The sequence below is a fragment of the Orbicella faveolata genome, unplaced genomic scaffold, assembly GCF_042242905.1.
Source record: "Orbicella faveolata isolate gen_17 unplaced genomic scaffold, um_ofav_v1 contig_14, whole genome shotgun sequence".
NCBI lineage: Eukaryota > Metazoa > Cnidaria > Anthozoa > Scleractinia > Merulinidae > Orbicella > Orbicella faveolata.
In genome coordinates, this window is record NW_028301541.1 from 3,646,989 (window position 1) to 3,672,548 (window position 25,560).

Below are 25,560 nucleotides of genomic sequence, written 5' to 3' on the forward strand. Positions count from 1 at the left end.
CGCAAACTTAGCAAACGTAACGCTTATCTAACAGGGGTAGAGACGATTGTTAGGTACAAGGTACCTTTTCACTCTTTTTTTTATAAAAATGATGGAGCTTCTTTTCCTCTCTTGGGGAAGAATAACTTTGGAATGCACTATAATGAGAGAAAATGCATTCGCGAATTTTCGAGGACGAGTGGAGGATTTCAACCTACCCCTCCCTCAAGACAAAATTGATACAAACAATCGCGGAAGCCATCCCGGAAGTGTCGAAGAGTTTCAAGAGCGATGGCCGCTGAGTGTGGGAACGTAAAAGAAATACTGAAAAAGTTCTGCAAAGATGGTCTGATACGTAATGAATTTTTGCAAGGATGTGAGAAATTCTTAACTGAGGTAACAGTACCAACAAAATGGCAAGGCAAAACTGACTACAAGCTTCAACAGCTCCATGAAACGTACCAATACCGTGAAAAAGTAATCAGGGAATTTGTTGGCAAAAAAATATCAGAAGAGTTTAAATTATCGCGAAAAACCATAACACAGTTTTTTGATGAACTTGAACGTTTCGCAAAACCTTCAGAAACTAACATTAACAATTTTTCTGATCTACATGCAAGTTGTAAAAGCAGGCCAGCTATTTCTGATCTGTTTGGTGAAGATGATGTCAAGTTACAAGGTGTTGTTGTTCGAAGAACAGAGCAGAACGCTTGGGTTTTGGTGGAAAAGGAGCAAGAACTTATTATTGACGTTCAAGCCAATGAGAAGAACAGTTTCAGCTCGGGATTCCTTGTTAAAGTGGGTGACATTGTTGAGGTTACAAGACTTCAGAGAGAAACGGAAACAACCCTGGAAACAGATGTAATATGGTAAGTGAAATGTATTGAACTTTTATTTGATATCTATGATGTATGGAAATGGGTGTGATTTAACTGTGTACAGTATTTTTAAGAAGGATTGACAACACTACCATACCTTATTTAGCACATTAACATTAATATATATTAAGTTAACCTCCCCCCTTGGGGTTTACTGTCCCTTCTTTGTTGGTGTGTAGCTCCATCCTCAGCTATTCATGTACTCAGCTTTTTCTTTAATTGCTCTTTTTCAGCTGTTACCATTTATGCGAGAGTGAAATTAAAGTATTTTTGGATTACATGCTTAAGCTATTACAAGATGATGGCTCAACTGCTGCAGTAACTGAGATAAATCTGGGGTAAAAAAGTAAAACTGAATTGTAACTCAGTTATAATATCGGGAAGATTATTGTGCAGTGAACAACTGACACTTAATGACTGGTCCTGAGGGGAACAATGAATTTTGTTTCCTGAGAATCTCAATGTTTCCTGAGATGAAGTGGGAGGAAACATTGAGGTTTGAGGGAAACAATATTCGTTGTTCCTCAAGGGACCAGTCGTTAAGTGATTTGTTATATAGCAAAACAAATAGGTCAAACCGGTGGAAAACAAATAATCGCTTTACTGACAAATGACGTACTACAGCGGTCAACATTTTGCGGGTAACAGTGAACTGTTTCCCATTTGACATTATAGTTTTCGCAATGTTGCCCACTCATGGCATTTGGCAGGAAAGAGTTTCATTGTTAGATGTCATGTGACCATGAACTAGCCTATGAATGGGCGTGCTGTACATAACGGGAAAAACGCAAGCTATGTAACAATTATTATTAATAACAGATTTCATTTATTAATACGTCATAAAAGAGTGAAAGTACAGATCATGAAACTTAATATGAATTACTTGTTTAAACATTTTCCATGCTTCTGTTATAGCTGTTATGCTGCTTGGAATTACATTCTTCAGCTTTCAAAGGATAAAAGTGACAACCAGATCATGAGCAAGAATGTCTTGTACATTATTGAAGAGATATGTTCCAGCTCTCAGGGGAAAATTCCACCAGTTGTTGAAAAAATTGTACAACAATTTACAGAGAGTGCATTCTTCAAATCAATTTTTCCTATCTTTGTTGAGAACACAGCAAAAGGAAGTTGTAGCAGGTATTAGTTTTGCAAACAAAATTTAATGGAGATTGATTGATTTATCGAACACTCAGTGATTTAACCTCTCTATTTACAAACTGGTAACTAAAGTAAATTTTAACTTAACAATTAACATGCATCAGCATTTATATTATTACATGACATTCAAGCTACCATGGGAACCGGCTATTTTGGTATTCTCTGTATTGAGCTGGACCTATCATGCAACTGGGAGGCTCATACAGGGGGAATATCATTAAAAAAGAGATAAACCTCATTTGTATTTGAAAAGACTCCCAGCATTAGCCTCATGCATTTGCAAGCTTAAGTTCAAGTCCAGTACCGAGAATACGGAAAGGGCCTTGTAACTCTTGAGTTTTAAAAATTTACATGACTGAGTTAAGAACTATTTCCTCTCAATGTTAATAGGACAAATATATGATTTACACCAATACTTAATATGCTGTATGAGATTTTATTGTCTTTGATGTTCAAGAAACACTTTATGGAAAAATTAATACCGTAGTGGCAGAATGAAAAAAAAAAAATGCCAAAAGCAAGCAATACAAATTTACTTACATCTGATGGTGATGTTACGTCAGTGGCTACCAACAAAAGAACAGCATTATTGTCAAAAGTTAAATGCAGGCCTGATGGGCCACAGTTGGCTCATATCTGCAGACTTTACCTCACCTTAGCAGCCACTTCTCTGCAACATCCACTTTTCTCTGTCCCCAAGGTGGCCACCATACATGTGGAGAGGTCTGACTGTTGTGTTTGCTTCTGTAATTTTCAGTCAACCCTTCAAAATGGTTCAGAGCATTCTGGTGCATGTCCTTGGTGTTTCTCCAGCTTCTGGTCCAAGAGTGTTGCCAATAGCAAAAGTTCTTGCTGAAAGCTTGTTAAACGACTCTAACGGGCAGGCTGCTTTAGATTTCTTGGAAAAATTGTCTCTAACCATTGCCATTAAGGTTCCAGGAGCCCATGGAGATCTTGAAGCTTTACCATGGGAAGAATTTCCATTGTTACCAGTGAATGAAGAAATTCAAAGGGATACCTGTGGTAAGTCAATATAATTATTTTTTATTATTATTATTATTTTTTTTTGGGGGGGGGGGGGCTAATTATATTTAATGTACTTTGACCTCCCTGTACAACCACCTTCCATAAGCAGAAATGTTGCTTTGCTTCTGAGATCTTAGCCTGTGAATATAGCCACCTCTCATCGCCCACTGCTGAAGGTTGTTGTGCGCAACAACCCTCAGCAGTGGGTGATGAGAGGTGGCTGTATTCGCAGGCTACTGAGATCTCTAATGTCAGATATACCAAAATGATCATGTACAAATCATGTGTTTCACCACCATCTCTTCCGAGATCGCACAAACAATGTCATGCACATGCACAAGTTATGCAATGAATGTACTGTACATGACCCACAGTCGAGTAACATACATTGTGAAATCATTTATTTTAAATTTTGTGTCCCATCATTGGCCAAAATAGCAACTATTGTAATTAATTAATGATTTGACTTGTTTTAAGGTTCTGAAACAAAAGACTTGCCAGTGATAAAAAAGAAGGGCAAGTATGAATCAGAAAAGGAGTACTTGGATACTTATTTTAAACTTCTCAGAGAGGAATCCCATCACAAGATCACAAAAGGAATCTCAGATTTTTTGAATAAAGGAGAGTGCGATTCAAAAGATGTGATGTTGTACAGGTTGGAATAAGTTTTCTTGATGTTCTGAAGATGAATTTAAATTAATTTAGTAAATATTAAAAAAGTGAGTGTTGTTGTTTCTATATAGATTGTTGTGTATTCACAAAAGGGCCGGGAACACAGTAAAACCAAATCAAGATGGCGGTAAGAACAGTTTTAATGCGGACAACAAGAACCTCGTGTACAACACCAAATATGGGAAATGGATCACGTGATACTAGCTCTTTATTAAATCCATTTTGAAATCACTGGTTATCCTCGCAATCTGATTGGCTCTCAGTGGTGCAATTTATTCATGAATCACACTATTTTTTAGCTCTAAATTGCGTCTTTTTCTCAGCTAATGAGAATGGGTCAGTAAAACAAAACAATCAAGCAGATTTCAAGGTTAGTTTAAAATAATCAATAAAATTTCAGGAAAATGAAAGGCAAAAAGCCACTGTGTGGAGAATTTTGGAAGTACTATTGCCAAAACTTTGTTGTTATGGTTGTTTTTTTTTCCAAAAAAATTGACGAATTTAATTAATTACAGTTTTCGAATGACGATTATGAGCTCCTTTAGGCTGAGGACCTACTTTACTGGAAGTTTCCAAAGAAGTTCTAATTACCGGGTATTATCAATTAAAGATTCTTGTCATGTTAGTTATTAATATTTAGAATGTTGTTTTTAGGATTACGTTGACTCGCAAAGGTCTTCTCACCAAGCATCGTGAAAACTCTCCAACTACCATGTCAATTCAGTTACAATTTACATGTACGCTGGATTCTCAGGAAACTATTACCTGGGGGTGAGCATTTTTTCTTTTTGCCATTTCTAAAATAATAATTTACATTAGTGTCATAATTACAATTATTAGGTAAGTAAGAATATTTAGTTAGACCTGAAAACTACAATAATTGTGGTTAATCAAAACTTTTATAGTTAAATGTGAACTAACTTATATATTAATTAGTGACAATGTAATAAATATATTTATTACTCTATGACAAGCCTATAAAGAAATTTAAATAAAATCTTATGTACTATATAATATTAGGCACCAGTCTGTAGGATGAAAAGCATGCACCCAGGTTAATTTAAGATTTTTATTTATCTTTTCTATAGGTCCACAAATTGGCTTCGGTATGGAAATTTAGTTTGTATTTCATTTGATGGAACATTTAAACTACCTGTTTGGGCAATGTTGGAAAACGTGGATCATGAGCAAAGGTTGGTCAACCAAACATTAAGTGTTAGGGTTAAGTTTACTTCCCACCTTCAAGGGCACAAAAAATAGTTTTTTCTTTTATTTAACAAAGTTTAAGTCAGTCTATCTAATGTTCACAAAAGAAAAATATTGAAAAACTCAAAAAGCAGTTGAGGTGTTTAGAAAAAAGTATTTTCAAATAGAGTTAATAAACCAGGAAGGTGTCATAATCTTGTAAATGGTTGGGGAAATTTTTGTGGCAAACGCTCATCTTAGAGTTCATATTTCATGCCATTTGGTATTGTTTACATGTACATTGTTCATTTGACAAAATTTGCAAATACATGTAGAAGCCCTATGTGCTTGGTCTCAAGTGGAAAATTTCAAACAGAAAAACATCCTTGGACTGAGGAAAAGAAACAAACAAGGCCAGAGAAGAAAGAAAAGACCCATTTTTGAGTAGGAAAGAACACAAATTAAAGCACCTTTCTGAAAGCCACAAAGGCACTTAATAAGGAGTCTGCCTGAGCTGTCTGTACTTTGATTCAGTCATTCTTATCGGTACCTTTGCTGGCCTTACTTGTCTTGCCGCAGGTTGTTCTTTTGCCTTTGGCTACTTTGCCTGTTTAGTGTCTTTCTCTTCAATGTGACAGCGAGATAGAAAACATGTTGCAATGCGATGCTTTTCCAGGGAAATCCTAATCCATTGTCATTGACGCTAGGAGGTCCTGTTGTTCCACTGGTTTGCGGTTTCATAAGGCAAGATAATCTCCTGGCGTGGCTTGTGTTTTTTACAAACCTTTGGGGGCTAAAATGTCGCATTTGCTTTTGGATGGAATACATTCACTTTGAGCAAATTTATAGGGTATGCAGATTTGATGGATTTTCATGAAATTTCGCCAAAACTTTTTAGGGATAATGACAAACAAAAAGGTATTGGAAATTTTGATATTTGACATATTTTTCTTGTGGCATCCATTTACACAACACATCTTGCACCTGTTTAGCTACTCCAACTTTAGATGTGGATAACTAGACAATCAGTCAGAATATCAAAATTTAAGCCTGACACACTTTCGTTGATTGATACCTTGTGAATAAGACTGTGCAGCCATTTTGCTCGTGCTGCAGGATCTGATACGCGATAAATTCAATAGAAGAACCGCCGGTCGTTTCATGCCTTGCCGGCTCTTGACACTTCCTAAAATAAAAACTCGCTTAAACTGTATTTTTTGGATCAACTACATTCATTAAGCTTTCTTCTAATACATCGGGATAGTTTGTTACGATTTCATTGAAACTGGCACGCATACCAATTTTTTGCGGAAGGAGGGAAAGGTGGGAAGTAACCTTAAGTTTAAAATACCTCTCACTAAAACAGAATTCAAGTTGTACACGTACATACTGAATTTACTTTTGTTTGCGTGCAAGAGCTCAGACCCACTAGCTGGTGTGTTATGACACTGACTGCGTGAGGGTTATAAAGGAAATTTATCTAAGTATTTAATATGTTCTATTTATGTATACATGTATCTATCTATTTGTTTTGTTATTTAATATTTAAAAGTTATTTATCTAAATATGTGGATAAATTTTCTTTTCTAAATATAGTGCCTGATATAATCTTTGAAAATTAAATTTTTCACTCTTGAAATTAAATATTAGTAGTAACTTAAAGATTGAAAAGTCAGGGCACAATAACCTTAATTTGTGTTAATTATTAGGTACACATGTATAGTTATGACTTACGTACATGTACTTGTGAATAAAACTTAATAAATGCTTTTCTTGAGTAAATTACTGTTAAACTCATCATCATTAGATGAGCTTGGGTGCTGGTGCCTTAAAATTGGTGGAGCCGGGCAACACTCTAGCACAGGAGGTATCCATGGCAACCCTGCGAGCTGCCACCACCAAGCACCGTCACACTGAACCACTCAGTGGAGTACTTACATGTACTAACCAATACTTACTGAGCCCAAATGAAGAGAGGGAAGGGTGGGCTGGGCAAAAGATAGCAAGTGAACAGCTATATGTAGCGAGCAAAACTGCATGGCAATAGCAAAACAGGCTTTGCAAAAGACTGCAAGCAAACCACTGTGGGCAAAGGTCACAAGGACCCCCTGCTTAAGGTTACTCCAAACCTTTGTGGGGCTACTTTTTCCAAATTTTCTTTTTTTTTCAACCAAATTAAAGTTCGTTATTCAAGGTAACATTTTCCAAAAAAATGAAAATAAAATATTAAAACACCCGCGAGTTATTGGGAAAAAGAGGTTTTTCAATAAAAGTTAATAAACCGTCAAGGTGTCATAATCCCCAAAAGGCATGGACTCCTCAACGACCTTTTCATGGCAAACGGCTTAATCCAGAGATCCTACAGTGTATATCAAATACTTTCAATTTGAGATTTCATGTCTGTCAAGAGTACCTTTTTATAATCACGCTTAGGCAATTGCTCCTCAGTTTCTTGTTTTTTTGTTGCACATTGCTTTTCTCCATTTTGCCCTTTATTGTTGACCACCAGCCTAAAACGTATGCGCCTAAAACGCGACTGAAACACTATCGCTTTACTGCAAACCTTACTGTTATTTCATTGGCTGGTGGCTGCTTTCTGATTAACACTGCACAGTTATTTTGCATCAACGATCGCATTTGATACCCGATTAATTTGCTGGAATTTCAGTCGGTTGTTTGGCGTTAACAGCTTCTGCCGCCTTAGGAAAGCACTCAACAAAAAAGAATATTATTTTATCGAATTGTATATTTTATAACCTTTCTATTGATATATAGTTTGTGGGAGTTTCCTTCAAAACAGCGCGTGTACAAATTTTTTTCTGGAGGACACCTGCGAAGGTTTGAAGTAACCTTAAGGCTTGGGACCGCCCCAAGCTAAGTGAGACAGAAAACTGCTGACCAACATTGACTCAAAGTTAACTTTGCCCAAATTACATTTAGTCCCACTTAAATAGTTTAATTTTGCTTTGAACAATGTGCAGGTCCAGAGGTGTGTCTTCAGCTCTTATGAAACCTTCAAACTTGTTCACAAGTTTGCATTTTACCATTTTCTAACATTGAAAAGGGGGATGGGGGGTGCTGAAACTTATTCTGTAGGTATTATGGTTATGATTTCATGTTTTAAATTTGCACATTTCCCAACACAATTTGTCCATGGTTGTAGGTGACATAACTAATTTATTGGAAATGCTTATCCTAAATTCTAGTGTTGTGTGGGTGGCCCTTTGTCGTGAAAAAACAAACCTCTTGTCAGAAGCAGAGTTTATAATGAAGATGCGTGAAATTACAGACAAAGGTCAGTTACATCTGTCAAAATTTGCTACCAAGCAATTTGCACTTTATATGGTTTCATTTTGTCTGGTTCAGATACAATTACAGTTAATGGAACATAATTTTGCAGATATTAAAATGTGTTGGCCACCTCTCAAAGCAGTTCATATGTGAGCAACCAACTGCTAAACTAGTTGGCTGGCCTAGTTAATGTCTGCTAGTCATGATGTGAACATCTTTTTCCTGTAAATTTTTTTTGTCAAAATGTGAAAAGTGAACTAATCAACATGACATGAGCGTGGTACAAAGAATATATGTGAGTCCCTGACAGGAATCAAACCCATGACCTCCCGAACACCGGGCAGGTGCTCTATCCACTGAGCTACGAGAACTCACGGAGAGCAAGGTCATTTAACTGAGTTCATATGAGTTCTCTCCATGAGATCTCATAGTTCAGTGGATAGAGCAACCGCCCGGTGTTCAGAAGGTCATGGGTTCGATTCCTGTCCCACGCTGGTGTCATGTTGATCAGTTCACTCTCCACATTTCATTACCAAGCTTAAAATTCACATCTTTATTTCACGATGACTTCGATTCGACAGTGCTGATCCTAGCAGTATGCAGGACGCCTTTTGCTTATGAACTTAGTTAAATGACCTTTCTCTCCATAAGTTCTCTTAGCTCAGTGGATAGTGCAACCACCCAGTGTTCGGGAGTTCATGAGTTCGATTCGTGTCAGGGACTCAGATTTTTTCTTTGTCCCCCACTTGTGTCATGTTGGTCAGTTCACTTTTCACATTTCATTACCGAGCTTAAAATTCACCATCTTTATTCCTTTATCAATTTTTTTGTTATAGGTGAAAGGGCATATATGGTTGAAAGCCAGACATTTTATCTTTCCTTTGCCCCAGCTATGGACTTATTGCAACACAAAGGTATATTATATAAATTATATACATCTAGTTTAATGAGACTAACTAAGCCCGCAACTACCGCCTTCAAAACATGAGGCCTCCATTAAGTAGTAACATGCAATTGGGGTCTATCAGCAGTTAGCAGACACTTAAAGTGTGTTCTTTTGCAACCACAAATCTGATAGAAGGTATGGACAGGGTTTAAGTTGGTTGGCTTGTCAGCTCCGAGGAAGAATTCTTTTTTAACTGATATCTTCATGTGTAGCTGGGATCTGTCTGAGATCTGAAATTACATGGGCTGAAATTAACTGATAATTACTGAGATTACAGCAACTGTTCAATTGACTTCACTTTGATTATTGACATGACTCATTGACTGTGTTATTGTTTTCACTGTATCAGATTTACTTTAATTCACAGTTATTATGGACATGATGACTCTCTGTGGCTGATGATAGATTAGGAAGAACAATTTAGATATTACTGAGAAATGAGTGTAAATTGAGTGAGTTGTGATTACAAGATACCATTTTGTCCTTAATACTGCACCATTCATTTTTCAGAGTCTCTACCATTCAAAGAATTCCTGGTTTATCCAGAGGCAGGTTTTAAGGAAAAAGCAGACTATATTGAGAAAATAAGCTCTCCTCCTGACTGGGGAATCATATTTGACCCACCTCCACCCAGCTCTGACCAACCTGTACCTCCACCTGACTCTGACCTATCTCCACCTGCAGACAAGTCGTCAACCTACTCACTTCTAACAGAATTTGAAAGATTTAAGTGCAGCAACATTGGAAAAAAGCTTGATGACACCCAACTTGAGGCAGTTGAGCTTGCATTTGAGAACAAGCTAACCTTGATTCAGGTACACATGCACAATGCTGGGAATAATTTTTCTTACATTACAGACTATTTTTGTTGGACATATTACCAATTTGGTTGGACATTGCAATTAGGACTTTTTTACTGATGTCTCGCTTTTCTGTTTTTTTTTTTTCCATTCAAACATAAGATAAACTTCTCCACTTGATTTATCATGCTAAATTGAGTAACTATGCAAACTCAAAAACATTTGCTGGCCTAAACTTGACAATTTTTACAATTACAGTGGGCCGGGGCAACTTTTGTTACCCGGCATGCATTTCGTCGCAAAAATTGCATGGCAAGTTTGGGATCCCATTTCTTTTCATGAGTTTGCAATGGATTCTCGTAAAACCTAATGCATATTAATTACATTCTAAGAACTACAAAATAAGTAAGTGACTGACATTAAGACTCTAGACAGTGTAAAGAGTATCTGTATAGATCTTTGTTACTTCAAAATTTTGTGAGCTAAATGACTGTTCTGATATTTATATACTTACTTCATAAAAGGTTTCTAAAATTAATTTGAAATGACATCAATAGACCTAGCATCTAAATTCATTTTATATTTTCTCTATCTTGCATGTAGGGTCCACCAGGAACTGGAAAATCCTTCGTAGGTGTGATTCTTGTCCGTCTTTTATTATCAATGTGCGTTCCAAAAACGTTTGGACCTATCTTGGTAAGCATTGACCACTCTTAAAAGCAGAGAATAAACTTACCTAACAGTCTTTTGTTAGGAAGAAATCTCTCTCTCTTGCAGTGAGGGAAACAATTTGCTGGCCAAACAGCAGTATGTCATGAAAATATTTATCTGTCTGTGTGTATTACAACTGCTCTAAAGAAACTGTACTTTTGGGATTAAACACAAATGGCATTTAAGCGGTAGTCTCTGTAAAAGTTGTTCACTCTGACTGCATTTCAGGTTCGAAAATAGTTTGAGTCACAAGTAAATACAACCACTTGACTTTGCACTTTAAATTTAAGATCTTTCTCAGCACTGCATATTGGCAATGTTCTTTTTCTTCAAGTGCTGGTAATTCCTTAAGGTGGTCGCAGCTGCTGGCAGAAGCAGTTGCTTACATTGTGAGATTTTGTTTGCTGATCATGAGTTTTGAGTGAAAATTTCACAACGGTATACAAAGCTGGAGTTTGTTGCTTATGTGGGTGGTTGCAAGTAGAGATTTGACCGTTATTAATGACATGTAGCATGCATAATTTACAGCTGTACATGTAATTTACATGACTGTACAGAATTCATTTCCGAGCGCAAAACATGTCAAAAGATCTCTTCAGCCATAAACTGAACTTACCCAAGATGAATTAAATATCATTTCTCTTAAGGGTGTATAATTTACTACAACAACTATATACGGCCTGTATATTCATAGGTTGTCACCTATAAGAACAATGCATTAGACCATTTCCTGGAGATGTGCTTAGATTCATCACCTAGTATTGTTCGTGTTGGAGGACGGTCAAGTTCAAATAAATTGAGAGACCGCTTATTGTCAAAGGTAAGAGTAGAAAATGCTGGTTACAAACCCTATTAGGTGTGTTGTAGTGTAGCGAGAAGTTGAGACAGAAATCTTGAAAGGTGGTGATTGCAAGTGGTATGAGTAGGTCTGATCAAAGATTGTAAGAAGTTGGCGTGATCAAACAAGTATTCTTTTCTGCACTCTACTTACATTGTCACATTTCAATTTTCTATTTGAAGTGAGGAAATAGGGAAAGTCTTTTATCATAAATAATAATTAGTGGATTTTGGAATATTGTTATCCGGTGCTTGGAGACCTATCCACCAGGGGAGGTTGATAGCGTTATTACATGAACAATTTGATTTATCATTCATTGGCCAAAAATTACAGTTGATTTGTATGAAAAATTATGTCCTCGGAAACTTAATGATGTAGTGTGTTCATTTAAAGGTGGCCCGGGTGTGGCAAGAACCTCTAAACACACAAAAAACAAAATTGACAGTGCAACTACAGAAAATACAAGATCAAGTGAAGGAAGCTTACGATAAACTGAAACGTGCCACTGTTTTCAATGCGAAGATGTTCTTGGAGGTATTTGGAGTTGTATAATACATTGTTGTTGTTGTTGCTGTTGTGAATCATGGGTATAATCTATACCCCCCAGTCACACCTCGTGGCATTATGTGTGATATAAGCACCTAATCACTGGCCCCAAGGGAAATAGCCAGTTTTGTTTCCCCAAGACCCTCAATGTTCCCCGAGGTGAAGCCGAAGGTAACACTAAGGTCGAAGGGAAACAAGACTCTCTGTTTCCGACCGTGGAACCAGGCGTTAAGTGTTTTGTTATGCTTCCCAACTCAAAAATAGAAAAAAAACAAATGCAAAGAAATCGTTTGCTTGACGCCGGCTGGCTCACAATTTTGCCGCGGTTTCAAGGAGCACGGCCTGATCACGTGCGAGTCGAAAGTTCAAGTTGTTGTTTTCCTAGGGAGTTTATGAGTTTTGTTCGCCCTAGGGGGTTAGTGAGTTTTGACCCACGACACGTGACAAGTTCTCCGATGATCAGAAAACGTATTTGAATTGGGAGTTATAACAACTTCCATTAATTCCCAAGTTGTTACCTCAGTGTAGCCACTTTGTTTAGACAGTACTTTCATCAACAATTTGACGCCTGTCTTTTAGAGCCTTTGCAATGAACATCAGGTCTTGTTGCATTGAGGGTTGTGTTTGATATCTCCTTTCATCGTAACCATATTGGCAATTAGCCAATCAGAAGCCATGTCTGCTCTCCTGATATCCTGCGATATCAAGTCACGGATGACCTGATGTGGCTACGATATCATGCATATCACTTGGCCGAATTTTGGTACGGTAAATACCTAATCATATCTTTTTTGGTACGCTTCGGTAGCACATCAGGCTCGTTTGATCTCACTATGGGTATTCTGGCGAGACCTGTCGACCCCAACATACGAACCATGGCTCGACCAAACTCGCTCGATATGTTTGCTCCCGAAGCATACCAAAAAAAGGTTCAATTAGATAGAAGAACCAATGAGACAATGAAGGAAAGGTTCAGCAACAGGTACACTGGAATAGTGAAGAGAAAAGTGTAGTAAGAGTCCTTGACGCCAGCACGTTCTGTACATGTATCTGGTGGCAAAGTGCTAAATTGCATCAAGACTGATGAATTGTAGTCGCAAAACTAAGAAATCGCGTATAGTGCTCCCCAACCACGTTAGCTGCTTGTACCATCCTGCACAAAAGTAGGGGAAAGAGACGTTATCAGTGTCAAGGTTGGTGCCAGGCTAAAGGCACTCGACATTGTCAACTTACACCAAGGTGAAGAAATTAAATACAAAACTAAGGCAGCGTCCACACTTCGCCGGAGGAATTTGAAAACGCAGCTTCTATTTCTACAGTTAGGCCTACCGTCCACACTGGTTCATCACGAAAACGGCGCTTTTCGAAAACGCTCTTGAAACCGGAGAAATTTGAAAACGCCGGCTTTTCGTTTTAGTGTGCACGGAAAAGTCAAAACGTTTTGAAAACGGAGCTTTTTGCAAACGATGGATGGCGTCACCGTGAATAACCATGCAATATCCCTGACCAAGTTTGCCTCAAACACAAATCCAAAAGTGATTGTTGCGTTTTTAAATTCCTCCGACGTATTGTGGACGCAAAACATTTGATGCGTTTTCAGAGTGAAACCTCCATTTTCAAATTCCTCCGAAGTAGTGTGGACGGGGCCTAAAAGTCCGCTGCAATAATTGTGTTTGTAAATAAGGAAGGTATCACATCTAAATACGAAAGTAAGACGGTATTTAGAACGTAAGTATCCTAAATTATCAGTAGACAACAAATATATTAGAACCATTTTAGGCTGGCGTGAGAAAAAAATCCGGATTCCAATTTTCTTGTTATGCATTTGCATCATTTACTGTGATTAAGACTGCCTTTTATTTCTTTTGAAGACAGCATCTGAAAGTCAAATCAAGGAGCTCCTGATGAACATCAACAGAACACCGAATGAACAGGCGGAGGTGGAGAAGTTAATTGCGGACGCACTAAAAGACTGGCTTCCATCACAGGATGAATTTGATCAGTTTGCCAGGAGATTGTCCGAGAAAAGATCAACACGGACCCTTTCTGCATCTGACAACAGTGGTGGAAAGACAAAAAATACCAGGTAGTACATCGCAAAATTATTATTTGGCTGAAGGAATTAAAAGGACAAACCTAAAAATGTGTGGGAATTGTATGCTGTATTCTTGATGTGACTGACATTTTAGACATTTTGGAGACATTTCTAAGGATATTGTAATCCGATGTGATTTTCCTCTCTGAATTTTTGGTGGCCTCTGTCCATCTTCATCAGATATGCAATCTGTAGGTTCGTCTTTGCTCGTGCTACAAGCCCGTTTGCCGTCGTTTTAGTTGTATGTTAAATCCTTTTGTTTAAATTTTGACTATAGACCCTCTAAGAAATATATTCTCAAAATGATTTTTCTGATTTATGATATGATTGAATATGTTGGCCTTAGTCCTGCTGGGAGCAGTAAGAGGAAGAAGAAAGGAGATCAAGGGCAGGAAAGTCCTGATGACCTAAGAGAGCCTTCTACGGAAGAAGATGAACGACTGTTTTCAACCTTGGAATATGAACTTCCTGTGGATGATACGAAAGATGTCCCTGTCACACAGAACACAACTGGAGAATACTCAACTGGACAGCGCAAACTGATTCGCATTGATAAGAGACGTGAGTTTGAGCTTTTTCAGTCTTCATTAAGGTACCTCAATATAATTCAAGTTCCTTGTATTTTGAGTTATCTTGGCCTCGCGCAAAATTACTTTTAAATTGAAGGAAACCTGAAAATAAAAGTTTACTAAGATAGTTAAACACCGAGTAGACAATATTAAACCATAAAGGAGCAAGGATGGTTAAAGATGGTCAAGATTAACACGGATTACAAACAACAAATTTTAAAAAAATTAGGCTAAACCTTTCAAGATGCCCAAGCTCCTAAACTGGAGATTGTGCGCAAGAGTATACATAGATATACATAGAAATCTTAATGATGTAAATGATTTAAATTCTTTATTCTAATAGCTGTTATTGCAGTTGAGGCCGCGGTCATATACTTTTGTTTAAAACGAGGCAGAAGAGTCAGTACCAAGCAGAATTGACCCTTTTGCCTTGTTTGTATGTCAAACTGCTGAAAACTGTAATAACAGCTATTGGCACTCCCCTGTCTGTAAGGTCTTTGCTTAGAAGTACCCCAATTCCATTAAGCACGCCACCCCTGTTCTAATAAATGCACCTATTGTGATACTTTTCAATATGCTGCCATATTCCAGTGTTACTACTAAATGTGCCCGGCAAGTTTTGTTTATTTTGAACCTGAGTTAACTTGAATCAAAAGAAGAAAATTTAATCTGCTTTGTAGTTTGGGCACTTCGAAAATGTCTAACGAAACTAGGGAAAAAGATAAGTGCTCTGTCCCAAATTATACTGCAATGGTTATAGTCGTCTTCCACTCTAAACCCGAAATTGAGTCTAAACCCGAAATTGTAAGTGATAAAATAACATATCTCCAAAACAGGCCATATCTATCTCTGAGAAACTGATGTTGTATAAAGCCACAGTATGGTCTTTTTAATTCACCTTCACGCGCCATTTTGTTTGTAGGAGTGGAATCTTTCAGAATTACCTTGGATGACAAGAACCTTGGGGCTCTTAATCCACGTGAGAAGATTCAGCTTGTGTATGCTCTACAAAGCTTGCATATTGAAAAAGCCAGTGCTGAATTCATTGAAGCGAGCAAAGCAAACGTGCAGGTAAAGGCAGTTTTAATACAGACAACCTCCATAATGCAGGCGCTGTTCCTTTGCTGATCTTATTTAAGAGCCTTGACTGTACACTTATGCTAGCCTACTTAGTAATATTTTGCATTGAAGCAGTTTTCATTTGAGTGTCAAAAAGTAATTGGTTTTGCATCACTATGCTATGCGATTGGCTTAAACCCTCGCGCCCTTTTTTCATCCAATCAGAAGTAAAACCAAAACCAATCGTGATCTCGCTTGCACACGTTTTCCCGCGCTTTACGTCAGCTACGTGTAATTACTTCGAATTTTGATTGGCTCATTGTATTGGTTGTGTCCTAATTGTGATTTGCTAGAGTGATTACTTTCAAATTGGTTTGGTTTTACGACACTCAATTAAAAATTGCTCTAATAAGAGAGTTTGAAAGATCTGTTTTGTCAACAGAAACACCAAGAGTACGAATTGTTGAGGAACAAACATGATATTGATGTGATGCGGAACTATGACGTCATTGGCATGACAGTGACCGGTGCAGCAATGAGGGCAAATCTTCTTGGTAAGCCAACAAACCTGCTGTTTGTTTTTGTTTTTGTTTGCTTCATTTCCGCGTAGCTAACTTGATTTAAATAATACCCAATACGCAGTATTTTTCTCAATTAAGCGCTCACCTTTGATTCAACCCCCATCCTCAAATATGCACGTCCATAGAATTGTAAAATGTAAAATATATTTGGGTTACAAAGACATCTGCAAGGAGGATCTGAAGGCCATGGACATGGACACCAACTCCTGGGAAGCCATAGCCATAGAGCGAACAACATGGAGGCAGACAATGCAGAAAGGCCTCTCCCAGTACGAAGAGTCACTTGCACAACAGAGCAAAACAAAGAGACAGAGAAGGAAGGCCCGAAGCCAGGGAGACAGACCAGCATCAGACTACACCTGCACCCAATGTGAGAGAGACTGTCACTCCCGAATCGACCAGACCAGTCACACGCTGTGCTAGAGCCAATAGTAACACACAGAGCGCGTATCCGTAGCCTTTCGAGACCGACGGATGCCCATTATATCATTATTATTAAGATATATACACACCCTTACCCATAAACGTTTATCAAAATGAATGAATTGAGTAGGAGAAGCTAGGAGTACTCAAAGTTTCGTGCCAAAAAAAGTGGACAGTATCACCTTCCCAAGCAATAGGATGGTCGTACCCACGTATGGGGTGAGAAAAGGGAATTTACTGAGACTATACATTAACTAAACTGTGACGCATTTTTTGCATTGTTGCCCATCTTCTCTTTGATTCCAGTTTGACTTATTTTCAGCGGAATTAAAGCCATCAGTTATGATTGTAGAGGAAGCTGCTGAGATACTTGAAGGACAACTTGTGGCTGTTATACCACCATCTGTTCAACATCTCATCATGATTGGTGACCACGAGCAATTGAGACCTCTGGTGCAAAGCAAAAGACTCAGAACGAATAACAACCTTGATATTTCCATGTTTGAGAGGCTTTCCAACTGTGGCGTGCCTTTAAAGCGACTTGGGTTTCAAGCACGAATGAGAGAAGAGCTTGTTGAATTGCTCCAAAAGTTGGATATTTACAAGGAACTAAAAACAAATTTCGAGGTAAATACATAATGTTTATAAATCGTGAGTTTTTCGCTCCAGGGTAAAAATAACTGTTATGTTATGTATCACGAACGACCTGTGTTTTAATCATCTTTATCGGTCTGAAAAAAAAAATATTTAAGTCAGCAAAAAAGGAAACTGCTCTTGAATTTCTCAAGTTCAGTTACTGTTTAGAGGTGGTCAGTTTATCATGAATTCAGAGCAAGCCTATGTACCTGAAAGACCTAAAACTACAAAAGTTTAACGTGAAAACAACTTCGTTAGGAAATTATGTCTCAGTACTTAGATGGAGACTAGACATGAAAGCTGTATGTCGATGGACGAACTACGTGTGTGTACGGTTAGTTTGTCGTGTTGTTGTTAGATGATAACACACTAGTCTAGACACTTTCCTGATATCTTGATGTAAAATTAATTTTTTTTTTGCTGAGGTTGATGTCTGAACAAATGCACCACAGCAGCAGCAGACTTAGTGACGTTACTTTATGATTGTACACGTGCCATTATTTTTTTTCGCAGTATTGAAATTGAATTGGCAAGATTACAGTGGGTAAATGTAGTTCTCAAACTCATGAATAATTCATCAAGTTTAAACAAAGGAAATCACGACCGTGACGGTGTTTGGATATAAAAAATATACTAATTGACATATATTTTAACGATTTTATTTCTCCGTTTTCTCTTTAGTTTTAGTCTCCATTGAAAAGATATATCGAACACTCAAGACAGTGTTTGACCACATTTCCAAACACCTGGAAGTTCGTCAAAAATACTTCGCTGCGCGTCGTATTTTCAACTCTCTTCTCGGTGTTTGGAAATGTGGTCAAACACGGTCTTTCGCGTTTGATATATCAAATCCCATCGTCATATTTTTGCAGCAAGTTGGCGACAATGAGCTGCCAGATTGTGTCGTGAAAAGCATGTATTTCTGTGAACACACAAGTTCTGAGAGTACATCAGACGATCACAGCAAGCGAAATCCTCATGAAGCCAGGGAAATCACAGAAGTTGCAAAAACGTTCTGCCAAAAGGGCAGAGTTGATCCATCTAAAATCACAGTGCTTTGCGCATATCGCGGACAGGCAAGTGTATAGTGTTATGCTTTGGGGAGATAAAAGGATTATGCTTCTATTTTATACTTGTCTTGGGAAAGGAACCATACTGTTGCAGTTCCGATATATATATATGGGTTATTGACCATGCATGAGGTCAAGATGGCAGGATGTTGGCCAAGGTCTTTTTTTGGCGTGTTTATGGAGCGAGACCAGCGGAGTTGAGGTCCATAAACTCGAAAAAGAGAACGAGGCCAATATCCAGCCATCTTGACCGAACAAGGTTGGCAAGTAAGGATTTACAATATGGCTTTCGGGAAAATTTTTTTCTTGCGGGAAACAGCGGGTAGTCCCAAGCAGGCAAGATAGCGACATCGAGCCTGCTCGGGTAGCCAATCACAGCGCTGGATTTAGTTCATCAGTCTTGCCCACTCACGCCGGAGCTATCCATAGAATAAATAATGGTACAAGAACCACTTACAGCTCTCTTCGATGAGTCCAAAGACCATCGTTAGAATCAGAGAAGCGTCTTGAACTCTCTACAAAGGGACAAAAGGCTACACTGCAGACCAGGGATTTTGTAATTAGGAAAGTTGATTATTTATTTTCAGGTCACAGAAATAATCGAACGTTTTAAATCGTCGAATGTGGAGGCGCTAAGTAAGATTCAAGTGACTACGATTGACAGTTTTCAGGTAGACAAACATGTTGTTAATTAACTATTTTTAGTTTTAATCGTATAGCGAGGGCGTTGATTATGATATGTTAAATATCTCGATTTATTCAAGCACCAGTGAAACACACTAGAAAAGACGTTATTGTAATCATTATCATTATCACCACCAAACACCTTCATCATCATCACCATCACAATCGCCATCACCACCACCACTATCAACATCATCAACATCACCACCATCGCCATCACCACCACCATCATCACCGTCATCACCACCCCCGTCACCACTACCATCACCACCACCATCACCACCACATGCACCACCACCACCATCACCATCATCTTCACCATCGCGACCACCATCACCATCATCACCACCATTACCATCATCATCACCATTACCAACACCACCACCGTCATCATCATCTTCGTCGTCGTCATCATCATTGTATTGTCAGTACCATTATTATTCTTACGGGCACCTTTACAGACAGCTCACTTGGTTCCAAGAACAGACCCAGAATTCTTACAATCACTGCTTTCATGATACGGACAACCCCATAGCAGGGACTTGTGATCTGTCCCTTTGGTGTCTGGAAAGAAAGCGAACTGGTCTGGGAGATCTTTGATTTCCAAATGGCTGATAAAAACAACTACAGTCGAACCTCCGGTTGCGACCACCTCTCCTCAGTAACCAGTTTTCCAAAATACCAAAAGTTTCCAAGCCAAATCACTATATTTGGAACTTCTCGTTAGCGACCGCGACCACTTAGAGCTAAAAATTTGAAATTTTCTTTTGCTTTTAGTCTCTCAATAAGCGACCACTTGACAGATAATAGAGGGAAAATTGGATAATAAGGTGTTCTAACATTATCGCATCACTGGATGGTACAAGAGACGGCAATTTCTCTATGGGAAGTACCCGATTTTTTCTCAAAATCGACTTTTCACGTGAATAAAACATTTAAAACATGGATTAAGTCTCACTCACGCAGTTAACTTATGCTAATGAGGCAAAATTGTGACCCAGTAAAGTCTAAGCTCTCGTAAGCGACCACCTCCCGTAAGCGACCTGCTAGGCATGACGTTTTAGGTGGCCGCTTACGGGAGGTTCGACTCTTTTTTGCTCATGTACCTGCTGCACCCAAACTGTCAAGCTGTGACGGTCTCCAAAACGTTTCCGTTCAACTGGTTAGTAAGCCTGTTTGAAGTGTATCTACAGTATTTAAGTTTGACAGGAGTTTGAACTCCAAACCGAGGAACTGAACATGACCTGCCTGTGTTCTCCCTTTCTTCACCTCTTTAGACGCTTGGAAACAGAGCACTTACCTATTCAGAAAATATACTTACTCAAAATACTTTATCTTTGTTGTTTTACAGGGTCAAGAAAATGACATAATTCTTATTTCTTTGGTCCGAGGCGAAAACAAAAAGATTGGATTTTTGTCGGAGAAGAACCGTCTATGTGTGGCGCTCTCTCGTGCACGTTGTGGTGTGTATCTTTTCGGTAATCGAAGGACGCTGACGGCAGCAAGAGTTACGCCAAACTACTGGAAGGTGCGCATTTGACTTTTTTGCCTTTTTAAAGTTACTTGGAGATGTCCGTCCACCCTTCGTTTGAATGAAAGCCGTCAGTAATGTATGCTAAATACTAGCTGCCTGACTTCGTCAGATGTTATTACTCATAATTGCCATATTCAACATAGACCGTCATTGGCAAATCTGGAGGGGCCTTTTTTTTGGGGGGGGGGGGAGGGGGGGGGTTTGGAGGAACCTGAAAACTGCTAACAAGCTAACCGGCAACAGTATGGATGTGTCTTCGCTCCTGCGCAGCCTTCTAGCTCAGTGGAAATTGTTTGTATTTGATCTAGTGCAGCTAGGAATTAGCTAACTTCATTAAAAAAAAAAAAACGATATAAAGGTTAAGTCTGCATTCAGGTCAGTGTCCGATCACTCCGGAACTTATCGCGGCTTCCTTACCATGAATCGCCTACGAGTTTGTTTTACCCCGCTCCCCAGTATTAAATCCGATATCTAGTTATACCCCGAGGAAGTACTGTGAGACTCAAATGTCTTAACCCCAGGGCTCGAAACGAGATAACTCGATCGAGTGTGCTAACCATTGGGCGACAGTGCCTCCTTCTCGCTGAAAAAATGGAATTAAAAAGCGAGGATCCTTCTTTAGGTTATCGTGGACTACATGAATGAGAAAGATTGCCTTGGCTGGACTTTTCCATTTCATCCAAGTGTTAAAAGCGTAAGTAGCACGTACATTGCACATTCCTCCCCTTTATATGTAAATCGTTCATTTGTGTATCCCGAGAGATTGTTTGTTTCTCTCTCTAGACAATAACACAATTCTGTTTATTTTTTCCAACGTGTACATGTATATTAAGTACAAGCCAGCTAACAACTGACGGACTTTCCATATTTAACATTCCGTAGTTCAAACTAAAATACTTCAATGCTCTTTTAAAATTGCATGGCTGTTAGAAAGGTGTTTTCAAGTAATCCGGTGTTTCAATTTACTATGGCACCAAAATGTCTCGAGTGGCTGGTTAATTTATTTTTTTTTTAATAATAAACTTTTACTTTTATACAGTACAACCAGTTACATTACTAACACTACAATACTTACGCAACTAACATTACAATACATCCACTTACACAACTTAGAATACAACACAGCTACTTCACATTGTTTGCAATAGTAAAAAATATACATAGAAGAGAAAGAAATTAAAACTAACAAAACGTAAATAAAAATGAAAGACGAAAAGGAAAAAGAAGAAGTGGCACATCAGACAAAGATATTTGGGGCAGCTCATGCACACACTGTTATCCATTTTGCTCGGAATTTCGTCAGTGTATATACACATACACGGCTGTTTAAAAGTGCTATATTTTAACTTTTCAGGATGAGAACAGTCCCGCCACTGTTAGTAAGTACTCATATTGTTTTGTGTCATTTGTAAGGCTTTCATCACAAACCTTTGATACTTCCTGAATGATATTTTGTACGTTTGCTTAAGACCAGCTGGAGGGAAACACCCATTTTAATGGAGAAATCTGTCGTAAGGGTGGGCATGGGGGGTAGGGGGGGGGGGAGTTGGGCGTGGTGATTTAAAAAGCCCACAATGGGAGAATCTTTGTTTGCAGTATGTCTCATTAGCATAAGCGATACAGTTTCTGATGGGGCTACAGAAACATTAGTTCTGAATATTGTAAGGGCACAGCACGATTAACTGTCCCAAGGAATTTGAGCCCGATGTATTGAATACTTTTTGTGCGACGCGGGTTTAAAAACTCGACATTCTACAAAGAATGTATGAGTTTGCCACCCAGACATTTTGCAGCTGTTGAAAGCCAATTTCTCCTCGAATATTACAGCCAAAGAGCCAAACATTTCACCAATTACAAAGTTTCACAAGCTCTTTAAATGTTTGTAGTCAAATCGTGTCTAGCATGATGCCTTCTATGCGCAAAGTCGTATGTTCAGTTAATGAGGAAAAATGTAAACAATGACGTCAGCAAAGATTCGCCCATAAAACAGTTGTATTTTTTGGCCTTGTAATCACCCCTGAACAATAACACACGGGTGCTTTTAATCTTCGCTAATGTAAACCTGCATGTAGTGTGATTGAAAGCGTCTGCCCATTCTAAAATATTTTCTCGATTAACGAAATTCCATTTCCTTAGAAACAAATCAAACAGTTTTAGCCTGTTTGCGTGATAGTACCGTGTTATTTTAACGCTGTCAATTTTTTTCCTGGTTTAAAGCAAATATCAATTTGAACTTTTCAAATGTGGAGCAAGTTAATGTCGCTGTTGGAAATCATGCAAGTGTGATTGCAAATCCAGGTAAGTTTATATTTCTACTTTCTGGTTTTCAAATTTTAGGCATTTTCGGGTTTTTCTATGAGAAGGTTTGAGTTAAAATTTTGTTCAGCATTGCATAAGTTTGCGCCTCAGATTTGTCTTGCTTTTCTTGGCTTCAAACTACTTAAGTTGTTGAGTAGCTTCGAAGATCACTTTCATTCGCTTCAACGTGTTTAATTTTTTTCTTGTGCTTGTGCATTTTCTTAGGAAACTCTTCGTCATCGGGAAAGACAGCAACTCAAAACATACAAATACGTAGTCCTGTGTCTGAAAAAACGCCTGTTCAAAATACGATGTCACCAACTTCACCAATTCTGGGCCAGGAATCTGGAAGAGTTGCTAACTATGACATAAAATTCTCTGGAGAAAGCGGCCTTGAATTGGCCAAAGAAACAGGAAAGCCTGTCCAAGAAACACCAAATCCAAGGAAATCTCTTGATTTAAGCGAAGATGAAGAGCTAAAAGGACAACCGGTACAAGAATCGTTTAACCAAGAGAATAGTACCGCTGATACTCTGCAGACAGAAAATGAAAGTCTGCAACACGTTGAAGAATTCTCTGAAGGGAAACCGGTGCAAGAAACTGAGGACCCACCCAGTGAGAAACCAAAGATCGGCATTGAAGAGCAGAGGAACGAGAGAGAAGAGCAGCCCATTCAGGAGACACAAGGGCCTGGTAAGGGGCAAGGAACAGAGACATTGGAGACAAGTCAAGTCATGGAAGGCGAGGAAGACCGTGAAGAGGTTATAGAAGGAAAACCACTTCAAGAAAGCGCCAGTTCGAACGTAGAAAGCGAATGTACCGAAGAACAAGCTTTGCCTACTCAAGAAACCATGGCTGCAGGTAAAGGGCCTTTTGAAGAGACTGGTCAAGCGCAAGGAACAGCGACAGAGGAGAGAGGTCTAGTCAAAGAAGGCGAGGAAGACCATGAAGGACTGTCTGAGGGGACGCCACTTCAGGAAAGCGCCAGCTCTAAAGCAGGAACAGAATGTACCAAAGAAGAGGCTTTGCCTACTCAAGAAACCATGGCTGCAGGAAAAGGACCTTTTGAAGAGACTGGTCAAGCGCAGGGAGCAGAGACAGAGGAGAGAAGTCTGGTCAAAGAAGGCGAGGAAGACGATGAAGAATTGTCTGAAAGGACGCCACTTCAGGAAAGCGCCAACCCTTACATGGAAACTGAATGCACCAAAGAAGAAGCTTTGCCTACTCAAGAAACTATGGCTGCGGGTAAAGGGCCTTTTGAAGAGATTGGTCAAGCGCAGGGAGCAGAGACAGAGGAGAGAGGTCTGGTCAAAGAAGGCGAGGAAGACGATGAAGAATTGTCCGAAAGGACGCCACTTCAGGAAAGCGCCAACCCTAACATGGAAACCGAATGTACCAAAGAAGAAGCTTTGCCTACTCAAGAAACCATGGCTGCAGGTAAAGGGCCTTTTGAAGAGACTGGTCAAACGCAGGGAACAGAAACAGAGGAGACAGGTCATGTCAAAGAAGGCGAGGAAGACCATGTAGAAATTTCTGAAGAGAAACCACTTGAGGAAAGCACCAACTCTAACGAGGAAACCGAATGTACCAGAGAAGAAACATTGCCTACTCAAGAGACTATGGCTGCGGGAAAAGGGCCTTTTGAAGAGACTGGGCTCGAGGTAGGCGTCAAGGGGCAACCTACAGACGAGTAGCGTTAGAAACGCGTTTACTGAAACGTAGAGTATGAAGGAACAGTTAGAGTGTCAAGCGCTCTTATGGAAAAACTGAGGCTTCTAGTTTACTGTCATTGATCGGAAATTTTTGCATTATATTTTAGTCTTTTTTTTTAAGAAACTTGCTTTTTATTTGATGTGAGAGGGAAACAATAGACTGTTTTCGATATATCAAAATTTAGCTTGGCAGTGAGGCTTAGAAGACACAAACAAAGGAAACTGAATATACATGTTTATTCATTTCTTTCATTTGTGTTCTCTAGGCCTCACTATCAAGCTAAATTTTAATATATCGAAAGTGGCCTATTGGTAAGACGTCCTGACATACTTTCACATTGTTTTAAGTGTTGCTTGTAGAAGAGCAAATAGATAGAACGAGTTTTTCCACTTCGTACAGGTTTGCCCCCTTACGCTTTGATGGACTGTCCAAACTTACACTCAGTGGTTGATGTTAAAATACTTGTATTAAATTAATGCACAATAATTAACAAATAATAAATTATGATCATCTTCATGAAATAAGGGGTCATTGCAACGGTAACACCGCGCGTTGGCGTAATAATAAACGCTCTGTACACCGGATCGAGCGGTCCTGGTTCGGAAAACCTGCGGGAGGGAAAATCATCCCACCAGGGAGGGAGAAAAATACTCCTGGTTGCTCAATGCTACGAAAACCAGACGTTTCTTTTTTTTTCACAACCAGACAAAACATCCCTTAATTATAGTTTTAAACGTTTATCTCAAGTATGGAATATCAAGTTTACCGAACGTTCCGAAGGAGCTCAGAGCCACCTTAAAGTTGGAAAATTTAAGGTGACTCTAGGTTGCTTTGTTGTAAAGAAGTGTAAAGAACTGGGATCATA

At 38.9% G+C, this 25,560-nt stretch overlaps 1 protein-coding gene across 2 annotated transcripts; it reads left to right on the plus strand.

Moving 5' to 3' along the window:
- Positions 1-16: 16 nt before the first annotated feature.
- LOC110069360 (NFX1-type zinc finger-containing protein 1-like) lies at positions 17-25,219 on the plus strand. Of its 2 annotated transcripts, XM_089287239.1 has the most exons (25): positions 17-848; positions 1,091-1,195; positions 1,773-1,997; positions 2,776-3,041; positions 3,522-3,699; positions 4,371-4,487; positions 4,805-4,909; positions 8,108-8,196; positions 9,029-9,106; positions 9,649-9,953; positions 10,542-10,634; positions 11,344-11,469; positions 11,881-12,021; positions 13,905-14,119; positions 14,475-14,689; positions 15,620-15,768; positions 16,199-16,310; positions 17,083-17,387; positions 18,269-18,472; positions 19,054-19,137; positions 20,502-20,678; positions 21,307-21,378; positions 22,039-22,063; positions 22,902-22,982; positions 23,208-25,219. In XM_089287239.1, the coding sequence occupies exons 1-25, from the start codon at positions 271-273 to the stop codon at positions 24,674-24,676; spliced, it is 5,514 nt and encodes a 1,837-aa protein (XP_089143365.1). In that variant the 5' UTR covers positions 17-270; the 3' UTR covers positions 24,677-25,219. The 2 variants fall into 2 exon arrangements, with proteins under 2 accessions (XP_089143365.1, XP_089143366.1); XM_089287240.1 differs by lacking the exons at positions 4,371-4,487; positions 4,805-4,909.
- Positions 25,220-25,560: the final 341 nt, after the last annotated feature.

What these genes read in the sequence shown, in the direction of transcription:
- LOC110069360 (XM_089287239.1), top strand. Translation starts at nt 271, where the DNA reads ATGGCCGCTGAGTGTGGGAACGTAAAAGAAATACTGAAAAAGTTCTGC. An exon ending in ATGCGAAGATGTTCTTGGAG is followed by an intron (nt 12,022 to 13,904) that starts GTATTTGGAGTT and finishes TTTCTTTTGAAG; the next exon opens with ACAGCATCTGAAAGTCAAAT. An exon ending in AATGAGGGCAAATCTTCTTG is followed by an intron (nt 16,311 to 17,082) that starts GTAAGCCAACAA and finishes ACTTATTTTCAG; the next exon opens with CGGAATTAAAGCCATCAGTT.